Here is a 21,554-nt window from a genome sequence, read left to right on the forward strand (position 1 = left end):
ATTGTTGTCTTATTTTAAGAAATTGCCACAGCCACCTGATCAGTAAGAAGCTATCACCATTGAAGCAAGACCTTCTACCAGCAGAAAGATTACAACTCTAATGTACATGTCAGGATAGACATTATCCAAAAAACAAAAGATAATTAGTGTTGGCAAGAATGTAGAGAAATTGAAATCCTTGCACAGGTGGAATTACAAATGACGCACCTGCTATGGAATACAGGATGGAGGTTCACCAAAAAAATCTTTAAAAAATTAAAAGTAGAACTACCATAAAATCCAGTAATCCCACTTCTAAGTATTTATCCAAAAGAGTTGAAATCAAAATCTCAACGAGATATTAACACTCTCATGTTCACTGCAGTGCTATTCATAGTAGTCAAGATGTGGAAACCGACTAAATGTCCATCAACAGATGAATAATAAAAACGCAGCATACATAAGCAATGGAATATTGTTCAGCCTAAAAAAAGAAGGAAATTCTTCAATGTGAGACAGCATGGATGAACCTGAAAGGCATTATGCTAACTGAAATAAGCCAATCCCACAAAATACATAATGCACAATTCCACTTCCATGAGGTACCTAAAATAGTCAACGTCATAGAGTCAAAGAGTGGAATGGTGTCACCAGGAGCTGCAACGAGGGGAAATGGGGAGTTACTAATCAACAGGCTTAAAGCTTCAGTTAAGCCAGATGAATAAGTTCAAGAGATTGACTGTGGAATGTTGCATCTATAGTCCACAACACAGTATTGCACAGTTAAAAAATTGTTAAGAGAGTAGATCACATGTTAAGCGTTCTTACCACAAATTTTAAAATGCGTGTAGTTATTAATAAGGAGAAAAAATATATAGTAATCACCAAAATAGTTTTAAAGCCATTTAAAAATTCACATTCACTTTTTACTGCTTTATTGAGTTACAGTTCACACATTATACACTTTCAACATCTATTTTTAATTTTTTAAATTATCCTGGCTTATATAAACCCAAAGGAAACTTTCTTAATGAAATGAAGGCTCCCTATTATATACTAACAGCAAATGAAACAGTGAGACACTAAAAGCATTCTTCACTTTAGAGTCAGAAACAAAGTAAGGACAAGCCCATTATCACTGCAATTCAAAGTTGTTCTAAAAGTTCTAGCTAATATGTAAGACAAGGAAATAGAGAAATATAAATATTAGAAAGTTAATATTATTTGTGGATTAAATGATAACCTGCCTAGGAAATTCAGAGCATCAGTAGAAAAACTATTAGAACTGGAAAGAAAGTTTGGTGATGTGGCTAGATACAAATGTGATGCAAAAAAAAAAAAGAAAGTAATACAGCTTTCCTATAAACTAACAGATCAATATAAGAGACAATCTAAAACAGACTCAAGTATAATGAGAATTGGTAAGTGATAAAAAACTGACATTTCAAATGACTGGAAAAAAGATTTATGCAATACTGTGTTGGAACAATACCTCGTTTGAGGGGGAAAAGGTAAACTCCTCTGTGTCACTATACCACAGAATTAATGCAAGAGTAATTAATCACCTATATGTAATAGAAAATTATAAAAGAAAATCTGAAAACATATTTTAATGTTTTTGATGTAGGGAAGAGTTTCTAAGCAACATATGAACCCAGAAAAAAATTTGTCACTGTGATTATACAGAAATTTAGAAGTTCTATAAAGCAGAGACCATAAATGAACTATAAGTTGACATCTTAAAAGATACTATGTAATGCACATAAGAGACAAAAGGTTACTGTCCATGGACAAAGCAAAAACATAACGCATGGCTAGGTGGGCGTAGGGGCTCATGCCTGCAATCCCAGCACTTTGGGAGGCCAAGGTGGGCGGATCACCTGAGGTCAGGAGTTTGAGACCAGCCTGGCCAACATGGAAAAACCTTGTCTCCACTAAAACTACGAAAATTAGCTGGGTGTGGTGATGGGCGCCTGTTATCCCAGCTACTCCAGAGGCTGGGGCAAGAGAATCGCTTGAATCCAGGAGGCGGAGGTTGCAGTGAGCCGAGATCGTGCCACTGCATACACAGCAGCAAGACTGAAAAAAAAAAAACAACCCACAAAACAACTTCTAAAGGTCAAAAAGAAACATAGTAAACAAACACATGAAAAGCTGCAAAACTTCACTGACAAAGAATTTATACAATAAAATGAACTTTTTTTTCCTATCAGAAAAAATTAGAAGCTTGATAACAATGTTGGTGGAGGTGCAGGGAAATGGACACTCTCCTCATTATTATTTCTCAGTATTTATCAAATTCTAACATATGCAAGCCTCATAATCAGCAGTCCAAATTCAAATATTTTATACTATAGAAATACATAGAATAAGTGTACCAAGATACAGGAACCAATCCTCAAAACATTGGTTTTTATGACAAAAGTTATATATATTCTAAACTTTCATTGATATGGGAAAGGCTAACCACATGGCAGTCACACATGATGGTCAACAATAAAATCCTAAGACCATTATAAAGTATAATGAAGATCAAGGCAGAGGCCCAAGACACACTATTAAATACAAGTAACAAGCTGCAGATAAGAATACTACAATTCTATTTTTTAAAAATACTGTGTTCCTATATGTGTTTTCTAAAATAAAACATACAAAGCTACTTACAGTCAGCACCTGGAGGAGCAGATCTAAGAGAAGGGAGTATTCCCTCTCTTTTTGATACACTGGTTTTTCAGAATGTATTACTACTAGCCCCTGCTATTATTATTTTTGCAATTTAACCCAGAACCCTCTGCCCATACACAACAGGCCTGTCACTTTCAAATATGTAATCAGTACATAAGACTTCCATATTCTGAGTAATTATCTTCCATCCACTGGCCCCTGTGAGTCTGATGCTTCCACATTACACCCTCTGCAATATATGAAGACAGTTGCCACATACCCTTCAATCTTCTATTATCCAATTAAATATCCCAAGTCCCTTCATGCACTCCTTATGGGAATAGTGTCCAGGGTTTGCCATTCATTCTTTTTTAGAATGCCAAGACACATTTCCCTGGGCTCCATCTGTCCAGAACAATATAGAATGGGTCTATTATCCCCTTTATTTTGGAAACAATTTCAACAGATGCACCTAACAGCTTAATTAGCTCTTCTGACAACCATACACAGCTGGTTTATTAAAAATACAAGCATGGAGGATGGGGTTCAGGGAAATTCTTTCTACTGTCTTCACAATTTTTCTATAAATCTAAAACGATTCTATAAAGTAGAAGTCACAAAATAAAATCAAATATTCTACTTACAAATATAAAATGTAACTTGAAAACTACTACTATGTTCACTACCTGGGTACAATATACCCATGTAACAAGCCTGTACATGTGCCCCCTGTATCTAAAATAAAAGTTGAACATTAAAAAACATGTCATTTGAGATATTTCCCTCAGAAGGAAATTTTCTTCACAATTTACTTCTTGAGTCCTGTAGCAATTTACTTACGTGTGACTGATACAATACATTTTGCTGGCATCTGCTTATGCTAGTGACATTACTAAAACCATCCAAAAATGTTCTACAATAAATAGTTTTAACAATAAGTTTAGAAGAAAATTCATAAATATTCGGGAACACAATTATACCCCCTCTGAAAGTTAAAAAAGAAAGAAAAGCCTGACCAATATGGTGAAACCCCCCTTTACAAAAAAATACAAAAATTAGCTGGGCATGGTGATGCACACCTGTAGTCCCAGCTGCTTGGCAGAGCTGAGATGAGATGATCGCTTGAGCCCAGGATGTCCAGGCTGCAGTGAGCAGAGATCATGCCACTGCACTCAAGCTTGGGTGATAGAGCAAGACTCTGTCAAAAGAAAGAAAAGAAGAAAGGAAAGGAAAGGGAAAGGGAAAGAAAAGGCAAGGCAAGACAGAGAGAAGGAAGGCAGGCAGGAAGGGAGGGAGGGAGGGAGAGACAGAGCGAGAGAGGAATTCCAAAAATAAATCTTTAGCTTACTGACTTTAAATTCTAATGATATATTATAATTTATCAATTTAAACTTTGAGTTAGTTCACAAATATAAATATCTCCAAAACAAGTCCAAATACATATAAGAAATCTGTAAGAGGCTGGGCACGGTGGCTCACGCCTGTAATCCCAGCACTTTGGGAGGCCGAGACAGTCAGGAGATCCAGATCATCCTGGTTAACACGGTGAAACCCCGTCTCTACTAAAATACAAAAAAAAAAAATTAGCCAGGCGTGGTGGCGGGTGCCTGTAGTCCCAGCTACTCAGGAGGCTGAGGCAGGAGAATGGCGTGAACCCGGGAGGCGGAGCTTGCAGTGAGCCGAAATCGCGCCACTGCACTCCAGCCTGGGCCACAGAGTGAGACTCGTCTCAAAAAAAAAAAAAAAGAAATCCATAAGAATAATATTTTAAAGAAAACATTTACGTTTGATTCATATCTCCTTTCTTAATCATAATGCTAAATTTTAATGCATATTCATTTGAAAAATTAATGTTACAGTAAGTTATTTAATAACTGAATACAGTATATTTTAAAAACAATGATGATATATTTACCTTAGATAAGTGTTTGTAGCTAAAACACACGAAATATCACGAATAGTCTGTGAATCGAATCAAATCAATGAAACTTTTCTAAGGAATACTGCAATATTTAAAATGCTCTGATTCATTAATGTAAACACTCCGCCAAGGAAAGAAGTATTTTTTGATGTTTAAGGGAGTCCTCAGGAATGGGATGGTCATACTACACACACCTTCCTTTTCTCCTTCCGAGAAGTGACTTCACATGATTGAAAACTAAATGACCATCAGAAGTATCCTTGGGGTGAAAAATAAGCCACAATAGGACAAATAAAGACTGAGGAGTTTATAAGAAAGCAGAAAGGAAGGAGTGAAACTTGGCTGGCTGCAGCGATGAGAGAGAGAGAGACAGAGTATGTGTGTATGTGTGTGTGTGTGTGTGTGTGTGTGTGTGTGTATGAAACTTGGCCAGCTACAGGGATTAGTGTGCGTGTGTGTGTGTGTGTACGTGTGTATGTGTGTATGAAACTTGGCTTGCTGCAAGGATGAGTGTTTGTGTGCACATTTGTGTATGTGTATATGAAACTTGGCTAGCTGCAGGGATGTTTGTGCGTGTATGTGTGTGTATGAAACTTGGGCAGCTGCAGGGATGTATGTGTACGTGTGCGTGTGCGTGTGCGTGTGTGTGTATGAAACTTGGGTGGCTGCAGGGATGTGTGTATGTGTGTGTATACGCACATGCCCCTGCTAGTGCACATGCATAGTTCAGGATGTGGTGTGTTTGGAGACTAGTAATGTATTTATAAGTCTTGGATCTTAATTTTTTTAAATATAGCAGTTGCGGATCTAGCTATCAGTTTCTCTCACATTGGCTGACTCTCTGCTGAATAGTTAATTCGTGCATTGGCCTCTCTAAGTGGAGCCTTGTAAGAATAACTTGACATTTTGCCTTGATGGAAAAGAAACAGGTCAGTAGAGAAAATCTTCATTCTAAGCCAGCATGGGCCGAAAGGATGCAGGGCAGTAAACCTGCTCACATTTTACTCATTCCTCCTTGTTTCCTTTATCCTGACTTTCCACATGGTCCCCAGGGAACTGGATCAAGGGTAGAACAACAGAGATGTTGAGGGAGATACCTTTCTCACTCTTAAATTATTCACATCTATGTGTAAATAAAGGAGTGAGAAGTGTGGCAACTAAAACTACATAGGGAAGATATGCAATTTGACTTTAAATACAGAAAACTCCTTTCAACAAGAATACAACTGGTATGGTGGTAGGGAAATTGCATTATTGTTATCTGCTTAAAAGTATAAAATAAATACATACTGGCTTAAGACAAGATAGCTTGTAAATAATATAAATAAAGATGGCTCAAGACTGCTAAATAAATAAATAAATAAATAAATAAAACCCCACTGTCTTTAACCATGCTTTTAGATAAACTCTACCCAGACCAAGAAAACCTGCCACTGGTATTTTAAAGATTATTTCTTTTATTGAGATATTATTTTCTTCTGTCATGGAAACAGTGAACATATAGAAAAATATTTTTTAATTAGCTATACAAATTTCTTCTACGCAGGCCCACTCAAAATAGATCAAGACTTCACCGTGCTTTGTATTTGAAAGACATTAATGTTGTTGTCACTGGACTTTTCTTTCATAGTACCTATAAAAATTTTAATTCTTTAGACATTTGTATGATTATTTGCTTCATGTCTGCACCCCCACCCCCAGTAATCCAGGACTGTAAGTTCCAAGACAGGAGTGGCCACATTTTATTTGTCCAGGTGTACCTACAATATTAATGTAGTCCTTGATACACAGCTGGTGACTGGTATGTATCTTTTGAAAGAAAAAATAAGAATACCTTTTATCATGGCTTTTTATAAAAAGATCAATAATGAAATATCTAAATAAAAAACAAACTTTGAGAGAAAGAATTCATCCTAAAAATAACGTGGAATTCTGAGCAATTTGCATTATTATAGTCCTTATATTGATGCCAAAAACAAATAATAATTGGTTTAAAAATACCTTTTTAAAGATAAAACATGTAATCACCATAACAACTGGAAGCAATAATGTCTTTGTGTATCTCAGCGGAGTCTGAAATATACCAAATTATTCAAAATAGTTACTTACGAATTTTACATTAAATTAGTAAACATCTAAGTCAAACTAAGTGCCATGATAACATTTCTTAAAAGTAAAAGGTAAAATTTCTTTGTCACCAGCAGAATATATATTTATCCTCTTCCATGCATTAATAAAATAAAATTATAAAAATAGTTATAAAAAGTATTCCAAAAATTTAATGAAAAATGTACTATTTTAATAAAAATAGAATTGCTATATCTATTTTTTCTTTTCTTTTTTAATTTACATAATACTAAGTTTTAAAATGTGTGTTTACCAATCCCTGGGTCCTACATTGTAATTTTCCGTACTACATAGCTCCATTATTTTCATTAGTGAAACTAGAGCTAACAAGAAAGAAAGCTAACCAAAGTTAATTACTAAAACTATGAATAAATACAGAAATAACATTGGCTAACTAATTCTGATGACCTGTTATTGTGATAAGGAGTAATTTACCACGTAACTAAATTATACATTTCTTAAAAGCAAGAAACCAGTTCCTTTTCCTCTTTGTCGTGCTATAGCAAACTGCCTCATGGATAACTAGTGGTCAATAGTAGTTTCTGAATGAATGGATGACTGATTGGATGGATAAGAGAAGAATGTAAAATTTTATTATATACCACTAAATCATAATTCATAATGATTACACAAGGAATAATCAATTCAGTAGCAACTTTGTTACATTCTTTGAAAACAATTAAGCTACATATAGAGGAAAGAGCCCTGGATTGAGAGTTCTAGAATCGATTAGAATCCATGTCCTGATCTTAGCTTGTGTGTGCTTTAAGCAAATCTTTTAAGTTTTTCTTTATCTGCAAATGAAAGAACTATATGGCATGGCCTCTAGGAGCCCTTCCTGATCTTGTGTTCCATGATTCTACAAAGAGGCCAATTTTTTTTCTTTTCTTTTCTTTTTTTGATACAAAGTCTCACTCTGTTGCCCAGGCTAGAGTGCATTGGCACGATCTCAGCTCACTGCAATCTCTGCCTCCAGGGTTCAAGCAATTCTCCTGTCTCAGCCTCCTACTCAGGCTGGGACTACAGGCATGCACCAACATGCCTGGCTAATTTTCATATTTCTAGTAGAGATGGGGTTACCACCATATTGGCCAGGCTGGTCTCAAACTCCTGACCTCAAGTGATCCACCGCCTCGGCCTCCCAAAGTGCTGGGATTATAGGGATGAACCACCACGTCCAGCCTATATTCTAAAGCTTTATGGCATGAACTTTTTAAAAAGAATAATACTTTGCATATACTTAAAATGAATTTTTATATGTTCATTAAAACTCATCAGTAGCATACCTTTCTTGGTAACACTTTGTTAAAAATGTTATAATATTTGGGGTGTTAACTGTAATAAAACTGAATTTCTTAAAAACAGAAACAAGAATTGAGACTTTTTCCTGAATGGTCCCATATTTCTTATTGGCCTAGATTATTAAAATTGATTTGTAATAATAGTAATTATTATGGGTCATATTGTATGTTAAACACTCTCTCAGATTATCTCATTTAACCATCATCAATAACTCTATAAGATAAAGGCTATCTTTTTTTTATTTTACAGACAAAAATACAAGTGAGGAAGGTGGATTAGCAAAGTTACAGTAAAAAAATATAAAATAAGTTGACTTTCTGAGTAAAAATTTTGAGTTTCAGATAAAAAAAAAAAAAACTAGAGCAAAAACTCCTATTAGTAGAGAAGGAGAAAAGAAACATTCATACCGCTTTTTCCATGAAGTCAAATTCAGGAGCACAGGTGTATATTAAAGTATCAAAATCTGTATACCTTAAGATTCTGGCTGCTATAAGATCACTCAGGTGAATCTGGGAGAAAATAAAGTAAAATGAATTAAAATTATACAAATGAGTATAGCCTATAGCCAGTAATACTTTATTGATGTAAGAATAACAAAACTTATAGACCAGATAAATCTAATATATTTAGACATCCCTCTAAGAAAACAAAAAACTACAGTGAACCAAATATACGATGTGCTGACTTCTCAAGCTAACTGAAAATAAAGAGAAATATCATGAAAAATGAAAAGTAGAAAGAAGTCAGAAAAAAATAAAGAGATGATAAAGAGTGAGTTAAAATCAATATCTGCTGAGAAGAAACCACCATGGAGTTAATTACCCTTTATAAGAAGACAATTTACGATGAAAAAGTATTTTACTTAACCTCTTTCAACATACATTGTAGGTCATAAGCTTTCTGTGCACTGTCATTTTCACAAAGCCTCACAGACTGATTACAATATTTGGTACTTCTTGATGTTTCACAGACATATATTTAAACCATTGAATATGAGACCTGATCCTCATAAGAATTACCACAAGTATACATACCACTTTGATCTTTGACTTAGCTATTTGATCTCTAAGGCTAAAAATAGATACCAACAACCAAACCCAATGCAGAACTTCTATTTTTCCACTGATTATTTACAACCTGCTCTTGGTGAGACAATTATTTTTCCACAGCATCCTCAGAAGGCCAGAAAAAGGAAAATATTTGGCAAGCAAACTCTTAATTCAAATTATTTTATAGGGATAGGAATTATTTTATAACAAGTTTGATGATTATGAGTGGTTTTCATTCAATTATTTTTCCTAATCTACCAGTACTCAAGGATAATTTAGAGTTGCACTTCATTTTTCTAATTTAGAGTAGGCCTGCTGACTAACAGTAATTTAACCAAACCACTATAATTTCAGGTCTTCCTCATAACTGTCACATAAAGGAAGTCACTCAGGACTACCAAGGAAGCATGTTTGTATTTTTTTTGTTTGTTTTTAATTTGTAGGGCAGGGATGGTGGTTCACACCTGTAATCCCAGCACTTTGGGAGGCCAAGGCAGGCGGATCACTTGAGGTCAGGAGTTTGAGATCAGGCTGGCCAACATGCTGGAACCCCATCTCTACCAATAATACAAAAATTAGCCGGGCATGGTGGCACGTGCCTATAATCTCAGCTATTCAGGAAGCTGAGGCACAAGAATTGCTTGAACCTGGGAGGTGGAGGTTGCAGTGACCCGAGATTGGCCACTGCACTCCAGCCTGGGTGACAGAGTGAGACTGTGTTTCAAAAAAAAAAAGATTTGTAAAGAGCTGGGGGTCAATGTGAAGTAAGTGTGAAGTAAGGCAAGAAACATAATCATGAACAAACTTAACAGATAAATAAGTAACTTAGAAGGTCTAAATAAAGTTTATCATAAGACATATATAATAAAGTTAAAAACAATAAAAAGGAAAGGAGAATGGGGAAATATATCAGACATACCAGAGAACAGCAGCAACAAATAAACTAATAAACCACCATGCAAAGCTAGCAATAAATGGCAAATGCTTACATTTAGAAATTTTATGTAATATAAACATGTTGCATGTTATATAGAGATAGCATTTGACCTTTTAGAGAAGTAATACTATAACCCCTTGTCAAACTACATAATTTCAGCATCAAACAGGGCCCTAATTGGATAGCATTAAATGAAGTAAATTTCAAAATTGATTATTGTATGATATACTCATGTATGCTTATTTCTAAACAGAAAATGCTAGAAATAAAAAGTAGATTCATACATTGTTTTCTATTACCTAAACCAGTTAGTTAAGCAGGGACTTAGGCCTTGAAAAGGGCTACTCTTTAAGACATTAACAAACAAAATACCACATGAGAGAGAAATGTTCTGCATGTATTTCCTAGAAAATGAAAAGATCAAAAATTTTTAACATTCTCTTTTTATATAACAAGAAAGGCCTTAAAACATCAAATCATAAATTGATTTTAGTCCATAGTTATAAATACATAAAACAACACTGAGATTGTAAGAGTTCTGTATTTTCAAAGCTGAGGACAGCCTCCCATATGTTAACATCTGCAATAACATCATAAATGGATAACTTACGATGTAAACAACTAATTATTTCTATTTTAACTGAAATATAAACAAATAACTACTTAACAAACTATTAGTGTTTTTTTTCCTAAAAGGCCAAGTCAGCATTGATGAATATTCTTTCTTTTTAGTGGGTTGCAAAGATCACTGAACTTTTGACTTGCAGCTATTGACTTATTGACTCTGCCAATAACTCGTCTAGAGACCTTAAAGAAGACACTTAATCTCTGTAAAATGAAGAGATAAGAATAGATGGCTTCAAAGTTTTCATTCAGCTACATATTTATAAGAACTTTTATGTTTTAACTAAAAAGTACTTACGTGGTCTGAAACACCTAAGATTTTAGATGTCAGAAATTTCAAAATGATTGTTCCACACCACCAGGCACTACCTTGAATTAGCTAGAAAATAAAAGAGAAGTCCAGTATTTAAAACTACAAATCACCCAGTTAAAGTATTCAATTATATCTATAAATGACATAGAAAAATTTTAATTATGTGAGATATAAATGGTGAGGTTAAAAAAAATTTCCTTTAGAAAATCTTGTTTAAAAGCAAAGAATTAAAACTGATGACACTGGTATGAAATATATAGCAACACTAGAATTCTACATATCCTAAATTTTTTTTTTTTTTTGTCTTAAGGAGTGAAAAGGTTAATAGGCAAGAAAGAAAGAAGGAAGAAGAAAACAGCTCCCCATACAGAGACAGAGGGAGGGGGATTTGAACAAAGAGAAAACCCCGTGTGCGTCGGAAAAGTGGCTGCTTATACATATCCTAATCTAAAGGAAGTTTTAAAAGCTTACTTCTTTTTGATTTCTGTTAAGAAAAGGGGGTGTTTATGTGTTTGTTTCCAAATATTATTTCTCAGCTGAAAATCCATTTTTCAAAACACTACCTTAAAAGTTCTTCTACCACTCCTGTGGAAATATATGAGCCCATCTTCAAGAAATAACAGTGTGAAATGTGAAAACTTAAGCTTTCCTTTAAGAGAGAAGGATATGAACTAGAACTGGCCATGAGGCTTCTATTTTGTTGTTGTTGTTGTTTATTTTTTGACTAGCCTTGATTAAAAAGGGAACAATTGTGCACTTCTGGTTAGCCTGGGGAAAGTTACAGCAGCCTAAATTCAAATCTTTGCATATATCAACCAAGTAGAACAGTACAACCACATATATGGAAAAAAGGTAACAGCACAAACTTCAAATTACCTATGAATCGAAAAGGAAGCAACGAATATATAGAGTTATACCTCAAGTCCCTGACCTAAGCCTTTGCAGGGAATGAGGGGAGACCCACAAAAGGATAAAGAAGAAAAGGAAAGACAGGGGTCAAAATTGGAACTAAAATAACCCAAGAAAGAGAAAAGTCCACCCTATGTGTAAAAAGAGCCCTGGGAAATTGGTAAATGGGAGTACAGAGCAGGGCCTAAGAGTGAGTAGGGACAAAAACACCGATGTCAGAAAGCCATCATTTCTGGAAAGAAAGGAGAATAAAAAGGGGAGTGCAAGAGGGAAAAAGTATCCAGCAGGAAAAATGAGAACCCAAACCAAAAGACTATCCATCACTACTGCCATCACGCACAAAAAAAAAAAGTTATTCGTTGAAAAACATCACACTATGCTACATTTTCAGAAGAGGTTTGCACTTGGACTAGAAAACACAAAATAATTATTAGATGAAAAAATGCCTATATAAATATCCAGAGCTTCTTTAAGAAGATAACAAACATGAAAGTCAAATATTTCAGCTAATGAAATCCACACCACTGAAAGATAAAATCTCACAAAGCAGAAGAAAATTATGCAGAATTAAAAGTTGAATTAAATATCCTCAAACGAGCATTCAGAAATATTAAAAAAGCAATTTAAACAAGAAATTCAAAAACCAAGAACAGAAATGGGGAAAAAATCAGAAAGAAAGAAAGAGTTTATTAGACATAGAAAGGGAATGGAAGAAAAGAAGAACATGATCAAAAATAAAAACGAAATCACAAGATGATTAAAAGAAAAGAAATTCAAATAAGTTAATGAAGGAATTGAAGTAAAGGCACTAAAACAATGAAGAATGAAAATGATACCAGAGAAAGAAGTGAGAAGTATCAGACAAAGTGGCAGAAATGGAAGAAAGGCACATACTTACAACTGAAGTGCCTGAAAAAAAAAACAAACAACTCACAGCAATGAATCAAAACTAGTGTTTAAATTATAATCCAAGAAAACTTTCCAGAAATAAAAGAAGACATGAATCGGGATTTAGAAAGGATCCAGGGGTACTGGAAAAAATTAATCTGGTATGGTAAACTAACTCAAGACATCTTTCAGTAGAACTATGAAAAATGAAGAAAAATTCCTCAGAACCTCCAGGCACAAAAGTCACATAATTTATAAGGGACAGAACAATTTGGCTAGCATCAGACTTGTTAAACGAAACTTACAAACCAAAGCAGTGCTGTAGACGCATTTTTAAGAAACTTTAAAAAGTGAGAACCAAGGATTTTATAGTTAGCCAATCTGTCATTCAAGTATAGAAGTTATAAAAAAGTTTCAAATATGCAATAATTGAGGAAATAGTAACTTTCCTAAATACAAAAAGTTTAAAAAAGAATCATATACAGAAACAAAGCAAATATAGTCAAATACACTAAAACTTACAACAAAGGTTTTCACATTATCTCACAAAGCAAAGACACAGGGAAGACAAACAAAAACATTCAGAAAGGTGAAAAATAGAATGATGGCAGCAGCATGGCAGGCAAATACCATTTCCATATGGAAACTAAGGAAGACATTTAAAGCAAGGATAAGGAGCAAATTCATGGCCTCAAAAGCTTTATCCATAAAAATGAAAGAGTGAAAATAAATGAATTAAATCCTTGACTTAAAAATCTAAATAAAGAATAACAAAATAAAGTGAAAAAAGTACACGAAAGGAAATACTCATGAGAAGAATAGTCTATTATATCTACCCCTCTGTGTATCTATTTTGCTGTTTTATATTTCTTCCCTATATTCTAGGATTCCTTCTTTCATTTCCTTTTTGTTTTCAGAACTTTTTAAGTTTTAATTTCAGGGGTACATGTGCAGGATGTGCATGTTTGTTACATAGCTAAACATGTGCCATGGTGGTTTGCTGCACCTATCAACCCATTACCTAGGTATTAAGCCCAGCATGCATTAGCTATTTTTTCCTGATGCTCTCCCTCCCACTACCCTCCCCTGACAAGCCCCAGTGTGTGTTGTTCCCCTCCCTGTGTCCATGTGTTCTCACTGTTCAGCTCCCACTTATAAGTGAGAACATGCAGTGTTTGGTTTTCTTTTCCTGCATTAGTTTGCTGAGGATAATGGCTTCCAGCTCCATCCATGTCCCTGCCAAGGACATGATCTCATTTCTTCTTATGACTGCATAATATTCCATGGTGTATATGTACCACATTTTCTTTAGCCAATCTGTCATTCATGGGCAATTTGGGTTGATTCCGCGCTATCAAAAAAGAGCTCATATAGCCAAGACAATCCTAAGCAAAAAGAACAAAGCTGGCCGGGCGTGGTGGCTCACGCCTGTAATCCCAGCACTTTGGGAGGCCGAGGTGGGCGGATCACAAGGTCAGGAGATCGAGACCATGGTGAAACCCCGTCTCTACTAAAAATAGAAAAAAAAAAATTAGCCAGGCGCAGGGGCGGGCGCCTGTAGTCCCAGCTACTCGGGAGGCTGAGCCAGCTTGCAGTGAGCCGAGATTGCGCCACTGCACTCCAGCCTGGGCAACAGAGCGAGACTCCGTCTCAAAAAAAAAAAAAAAAAAAAAAGAACAAAGCTGGAGGCCTCAGGCTACCAGACTTCAAACTATATTACAAGGCTACAGTAACCAAAACAGCATGGTCCTGGTACAAAAACAGGCACATAGACCAAAGGAACAGAATAGAGAACTCACAAATAAAACCACGTATCTACAACCATCTGATCTTCAACAAACCTGACAAAAGAATTTCAATTAACCATTCTTTAAGGTTCTCTGCTAGCCACAAATTATCTTAATTTTCCTTGATTGGAGAATGTCTATTTCCCCTTCATTCCTAAAGGAAACATCCACTGGATATGTAATTCACCTTGACAAATGTTCTGCCACAACCTTCTGGCCTCCCTAGTTTCACATGAGAAGTCTGCTACAATTCAAGTCAGTTTTGCCCTGTAGGTGATGTGTCATTTCTCCATACCTGCTTTCAAGATTTTTTTTCTTTTAGTTTTAAAAGTTAACTTATAGTGTATCTTGGCATGGATTTCTCTGGGTTTGTCTTACTTGGGAATCGCTCAGTGTCTTCACTCTGCAGGTGTGTCTTTCACCAAATTTGGGGAGTTTTTAGCGATTACTTGTAAAAATACTATTCAGCCCCACTCTCTTTTTCCATTCCTTTGGAATTTTGATGATACAAATATTAGATCTTTCGTTACTACACCATAGGTCCCGGAGGCTCTATCCTTTTTCCTGTGATTTTCTCTCAATTTACATTGGGAGATTTCTATTGTTCTATCTTCAAGAGCACTGATTGCTTCCTCTGTAAAATTCACTCCACTACCAAGTCCATTTACTGAATTTTAATTTCAGTTATTGTATTTTCCAGTTCTATAATCACCAAGTTGTTCTTTAAAAAAAAACACACAATTCTTTAGTGAGATTTTATAGCCTTTTCATTCCCTTCCAGAGTATTTAAAACTGCTCACTGAAGTGTTTTTATGAGACTGCTTTAAAACCTTTGTCAAATAATCCCCACATCCTATTCATCTCAGTGTTGACATCTGTTGATTGTCTTTTCTCATTCAAGTTTGCTATTTTCTCCATTCTTGCTATGATAAGTGGTTTTTCTATTGTGTCCAGTACACTTTTTATATTATGTTAGAGACTGTGGATCCTATTTTAAATTTCTGTTTCAGCAGAGAGTCACTTTGTTTTTAGGTTTATCACGCAAGTCCTGGCCTACTTCTGTGTGCTATAGTTACAATGACGTTTAGTGTTCAGAGCCTTTGCAGTGCTAGTGCTATTCTGGTCAGCTTGATTCATCTGGTGCCCTGGTACTCTGTCTCCGCCCCAAATAATGCTGCCGACGCAGGAAGAATGTACTTCCCAAGTCCTGTTGCCATGAGGTGGAAGGTACAGACATCAGGATTGTGGGGTAGGGGGTCGGCAGAGGGCAGAGGGCAGAGGGCTCTTTCCTGGGCTGCCTAGTCCAAGCAGGGCACCTATTAGATCCCTGCTGCTGCTACCTGCATGGGCAGCCTCCCTGGAGGGAACAGTAGACACCAGACCCACAGGATGGAGAGCATTTCCCTGGACCCTCTTTCTGAGTGTCTTCTGCCACTGGATGGAGTTTCAGGAGATGGCAGCCTGTGGTGTTTTTCTGGGAGTTCTGAGGTACCTAACTAGGCTGCCTTTCTATAGCATTGGGCTGGGATTGGAGCTATAGTTATGAAATCATGATTTCATACACACACACGTGCACATATGTGCAGTGAAAGGGCCTAGAAACAAGGACACACTGGTAGTAATGAGTGCACATACCACTCAGGTCTTGGTTTCCAAATACCATTCTCCTCTAAAAGGAACCAGGGCTCCTTGGAAAAAATGGCTGATTCCAAGGCTAGCACAAGGAAAATCAAGAAAAGCCTGGAGCATGATAAATTTATAAAGACATGTCAAAAAGACATCCAGCTTAGGAACATTCAAAATGGCTAGGCCTGGAACTGATATTTGTGTATAACATACGGTTTTTCTCATATAGGCTATTCCAGCATCATTTAGTGAACAGTGACCTGCAAGCCAATCTGGCTGAAATTGCTTTGAATCTGAACATCAGCTGGGGAGAACTGCATTACATGAACCTTCACACACATAAATGTGTTTTATTTTTCTATTTATGTCTTAGAATTTTTAAAATAAATTTCCATACAAATACTATATGTATTTTGTTAGTTTCATTCAGATCCTATGCATTTTTCTTCCTAATACATAAGGCATAGTTTTAAAAAATATATTTTCTGTTTGTTGCCAAAGAATAGAAATGCAACTGATTTTTTAATATTAAACTTAAATCTAACCATGGTATTGAATTCTTCTAATTCCTAATAATTTGTCAATAATTTTATTCTTTCTAGGTAAATATTGATACTATAATAAATTTTCCTTCTTTTTGTTCCTTTCCTTTTCCTATTATTTACTTTTCTTGCATTACACTAGGCTAGTTTGGACTTTAATAAAATGTGAAAAAGCATATTTATCTTTATCTTGATTTTAAATAGAACACTCTAAATACCTTATTATTGGTAAGATTAGTGACTGCTGAAGAATTTTACTGAGTTAAGAAAACTGTTATTTGTATTGTGTTACATGTTTTCATTATAAATGGATGTTCAATTTTATGAATTTTATTTTCTGCATCTAATGGGATGATCATAAGACATTTTTCTCTTTTAATCTATTAGTATGATAACTTATATTTTTGGATTTTCCAGAAACATCTTTGGATTCCTAGAATAAGCCAGTTTTATCACAAATGGATTATCTTTATCATATAAATGGCTGTTCTTGAGCTACTAATCTTCTACACTTTTGTGTGTATGAAATATTTTTAATCGAGGTGAAATTTTGAATCTATGTTCATGAGTAAGAATATCCTTTCTCATACTATCCTTATCTGGCCTGAGTACTGAGCTTTAGATTATCTTGGAGGTTCCATTTCCCTTCTTGTAATGATTCTCATGCCTCATGGCACACACAAAGTTCCCCTTTGTAAATTTCAGCATGAGTTCAATTCAATAATTACCTTGCCACCAAAAACTGGAGTCTCCCATTAAACAGTTAATTTGCTTCTATTGACGTTAAACTCTAAAGTGAATCACTTAGATCTAAAAATACCTTGTTCAGGTTGTGTGTAATAAATACTTATCTTTGCCAAAGATATACAGAGCTAAAAACAGAAAATAATACCTAGGGAGGCTTAAAAAGCTGAACATTTGGTTAAATCTCAACTTTTCCCTACCTAGATTTTTTGTTTCTTTGATATTCCTGAATTTAAAACTTAGTCAATTCATGTTCTTTCCAGTCTACTCCTGAAAATGTTGTTGAAAATGAAGACAGCAAATGTTCCTTTGAGTGCAGCCTTGGCAGAATTTTTTTGATGTTTATGGACACTCTTCTATTTATTGTCATTTTTCAATAGTTTGCAACTGAAATTCTGACCTTCTTTTGAGTTACTAAATTGCTCAATTTTTCTGAAGTGAAAGAATTATATATTACAAGCGTAATGTCGATATGTGAATTTCTACAAAGCCTGCAGGCCTAAGGACAAGTGGCCTGGGTAAAGAGTCAAATTGGTAGAACCAACAAAGAATAATAAAAGACAAAAAAACATCATGTCATTCATTCAACAACTTAGAGGACAAATCTTTCTATATTTTCACCATAAAGGATGGGAGAATGCCTCCAACAAGGAGAAAATAGCAACTCCTTTCATTTTGTTCTCTTGTATTATAGGTAGAAACTTTCCCTACCTCCTCAACTTGCAACATTTCCAAATTTATCCTCTCAATATATAACATATAAACATACAGTTCATTTCTTCTGTCACCCAGGGCAGTGGGATGATCGTGGCTCACTGTAATCTTCCTGGGCTCAAGCAATCCTCCCACCTCAGCCTCCTGAGTAGTTGGGATCACAGGCTCATGCCACCATGCCCAACTAGTTTTTCTATTTTTTGTAGAGACGGGATTTTGCCATGTTGCCCAGGCTGGTCTCAAACTCCTGGGCTGAAGCTCTCTGTCCACATTGGCTTCCTAAAGTGCTTGTGACTACAGGCGTGAGCCACTGTGTGTGGCCCAGGGTTTATATTTTAATAGAAGTACATCACAGACCAGAGAAAAAGAATATCGTCTGTCTCATATTAAGAGAATTTAGGAGTTGCACTACCTGCCTAATAACTTACTTTACTAGGAAACCATGGAGATAATATGGGCCATCCATCTGCATATTTGGAAAGAAGCCAAACAAAAATTAGGTAGTGGCTGAGCTCAAATTAGAAGGGGCTGGGAGACTGTAAGGAAAATGTTAAAAGGACAAAAGTAATAGAGTCTAAAGTTGGAAGCAGAAGGAAAGAGAGATAGATGATGGATAGATGCAGAGGAAAGAAAAGGAGAAAGCTGGAAAGAAACTACAAACTTGAGTTATTTTGAAGGGAAGGTTAATTGAAGCTAAAGAGAGAAATGCAAGACAAACCAATTTTAAAAAGCAAGGCTGTATGGATATAGCAGGATGAAACATAAAGGAAGAGTGGCCTGGAAGTGAGTTGTGAAATACGTGTGCTAACTTCTTGAAAATGATTTCTAGTCCTTGCTAAGGACTATTTCCTTATGTATCTATCTACCTTAGATAGTAGCTATTTTTAAGTCAGTAGCTATTTATTGGCTATAAATCATTACCATTTTAAAGATTATTAACTGTGTTCAGTTTATAGAAATAAAAAGTAGAATTTAAATAAACTGCATTAAAAACATTGAATCTTACCCAAAAGTTGAGTTCAGATACTCCCAGTTTTTTAATTTTATTTCTCTTTAGAATTATTGCCTAAAATGCACATAAGGGAAAATGAAACAATTAAATTCAACTAACATTTACATTTTGTATAAACGGTACATTTCAAAAATTACATAGCCACCCTGTTCCATCTCAGCTATCACCAGCCATTTTCCTCCTTAACTGTTTATTTTTCAAATTTTGGACATGGCAAATTTCCTTGAGGTGAGAGTTAAATGGTTTGGGTGTCAAAAAGCTGCCTCTTGAATCAAGTTATTTCCTCACGTAGATACCCTGGCCGTTTTCTGCAGGATAATTCCTCTACAAAGGTAAATGGTATATAAGCATATGACAGCATCCATGCAAGTCTGTATGTGAGTTATCCAGCAACATTAATGAACTAAACTAACATGAAAATCCTTCCTCTCCAAACTGCCAAATAAAATATTTAAACATGTTTAAAAAATATTTACTGATGTGAAAGAGAAGGAAGTTGTGATGCTAGAAAAAAGGTGAATTTTAAAAAATACAATATTAATTAGCAGATAACCACCACCCCTGGCAGTCTTTATAAAGGCCTGTAGAATAAGGTTACAACTACAGGCTTGTATTGTAAGGGGAGGGCAGCAGAAGAGGACTTCGGTCTATGCAAGGTAAGAAGTTGGAATTGAGACTAACACATAAAGCTAGGGTCTTCAAAAACTATACCTGCAGTGCTATGGACTGAGAATTTGTGTCCACCTCAAATTCATAGACTGAATCTTTATAATCCCCCTTGTGATGGTGTTTGGAGGGTGGGTCTCTGGGAAGTAATTGAGTCATGAGGGTGAAACCCTCATAAATGGGATTAGGGTGCCCGTATTACAAGACTAGAGAGTTGATGTCTCTCTCTACCATGTGAGGACACAGCAAAAAGGCTTCTGTCTGCAAACCACCAAAAGGGCTTTCACCAAGAACCAAATCAGCTGGCACCTCGATTTTGAACTGCTCAGCCTCCAGAGCCGTGAGAAATAAATTCCTGTTGTTTAAGCCATCCTGTCTGTGGTACTTTTGTTATAACAGCCCAAACTGACTAAGACACACAGTGCCTAAGAATACTTCACCTACCATCTCTACAAGTTGATAGGTTATTTGTTTATTCCCAGGTTTGGGGTGAAAACAGTGCTCTCATGAGAAACTGAATTCTTGGACTTGCATATTATTTAGATTTGGATTCAAATTTTGTATCATTTAGCTGGTGTAGAAATTCCGAAAGTGAGCTAGGATTACTAAACTTCCAATAGGAAAATATAAATGTATCAGATTATTCATTGCAACATTGTTTGTAAATGCAAAATTTAGGAAACAACCTAAATGCCCAGACATAGAAGAGTGACTGAATGACAGTAAATCCACAGTAGAATACTAGGAAACCACCAGAAAGAATTAGGAAAATCTCTATGAACTGATATCCAGGATAGGTTGTTAAATGAAAAAAAAAAAAGTGCAAAAGACTATCTTTAATATAAGAAGAGGAGATGTAAAAAATATGCATGTAACATTTATTAGTACTCAAAAAAGCCCAACTAAATGGGTCAACCAGAAAACAAATGAGATTTCTTACCTACAGGGAATAGGCAGTAACAGGTGAAAAGTAAGGTGGAGAGAATGGGCTGGAAGGAATAGTGGGGAATATTTTCTGAGTATAATTATATATATATATTTCTTCCTCATTGAAACATGGTAATGTTTCACCCAAAGTAACTAAAATCAATCAGAATGAAACTTCTGCTTCTGTCCAAGTTTGTATAACAGGAACCACATTTACTTTCTCACCCTAAAAAACTAAAATACCAAGCAAAATAGATTATAGAGACAACTATGAACAATTATATGCCAACAAATTAGATAATTTATAAGAAATAAATTTCTAGAAACATACAACCTACCAAGAGTAACTTATGAAAACACACAAAAAAACTCAAGAGACCTATAATAATAAGATTATTAAAATAAATAAATAAATAAATAATTTTCTCAACAAAGGAAAACCTCAAACCAGATGGCTTCACTGAAGAATTCTATGAAACATTTAAATAAGAATTCATACCAATCCTTCTCAAGCTCTTCCAAAAAACTGAAGAGAACACTTCTATACACATTTTATGAGGCCAGCACTACTCTGATACCAAATCCAGAAAAAGATACTACAAGAAAACTACAGGCCAGTATCTCTGATGACTATAGCAGAAAGAAATCACACACAAATATTTCTATTAAAAATGAGCAAAGAACTTGAATAAACATTTCCCAAAAGAATCAATACAAATGTCCAACAGGTATTTAAAATGATGTTCAACATCACTAATCATCACGGAAATGTAAATCAAAACCACAATGAGATACCACCTCAAACCTGTTAGGATGGCCATTA

General features: G+C 35.3%; 1 protein-coding gene across 12 annotated transcripts in view; it reads right to left on the reverse strand.

The window, feature by feature from the left end:
- Positions 1-21,554, reverse strand: part of LOC105475836 (probable C-mannosyltransferase DPY19L2) — a 126,047-nt gene that overhangs the window by 31,818 nt on the left and 72,675 nt on the right. For 11 of the 12 annotated variants that reach the window (XR_011622282.1, XM_071095012.1, XM_071095013.1 and 8 more), the window contains 5 exons: positions 19,133-19,192; positions 10,902-10,982; positions 8,401-8,502; positions 6,566-6,637; positions 4,559-4,605 (listed from right to left, as the gene is read on the reverse strand). Coding sequence is in view for 11 of the 12 variants with exons in the window: in XM_071095012.1 (XP_070951113.1) it covers positions 4,559-4,605; positions 6,566-6,637; positions 8,401-8,502; positions 10,902-10,982; positions 19,133-19,192 (362 nt within the window). In the remaining variant the exon portion in view is untranslated. The remainder of the gene's footprint in view (positions 1-4,558; positions 4,606-6,565; positions 6,638-8,400; positions 8,503-10,901; positions 10,983-19,132; positions 19,193-21,554) is intronic. The other variant, XM_071095011.1, reaches the window with a different exon arrangement.

Source organism: Macaca nemestrina, chromosome 4 (genome assembly GCF_043159975.1).
Source record: "Macaca nemestrina isolate mMacNem1 chromosome 4, mMacNem.hap1, whole genome shotgun sequence".
NCBI lineage: Eukaryota > Metazoa > Chordata > Mammalia > Primates > Cercopithecidae > Macaca > Macaca nemestrina.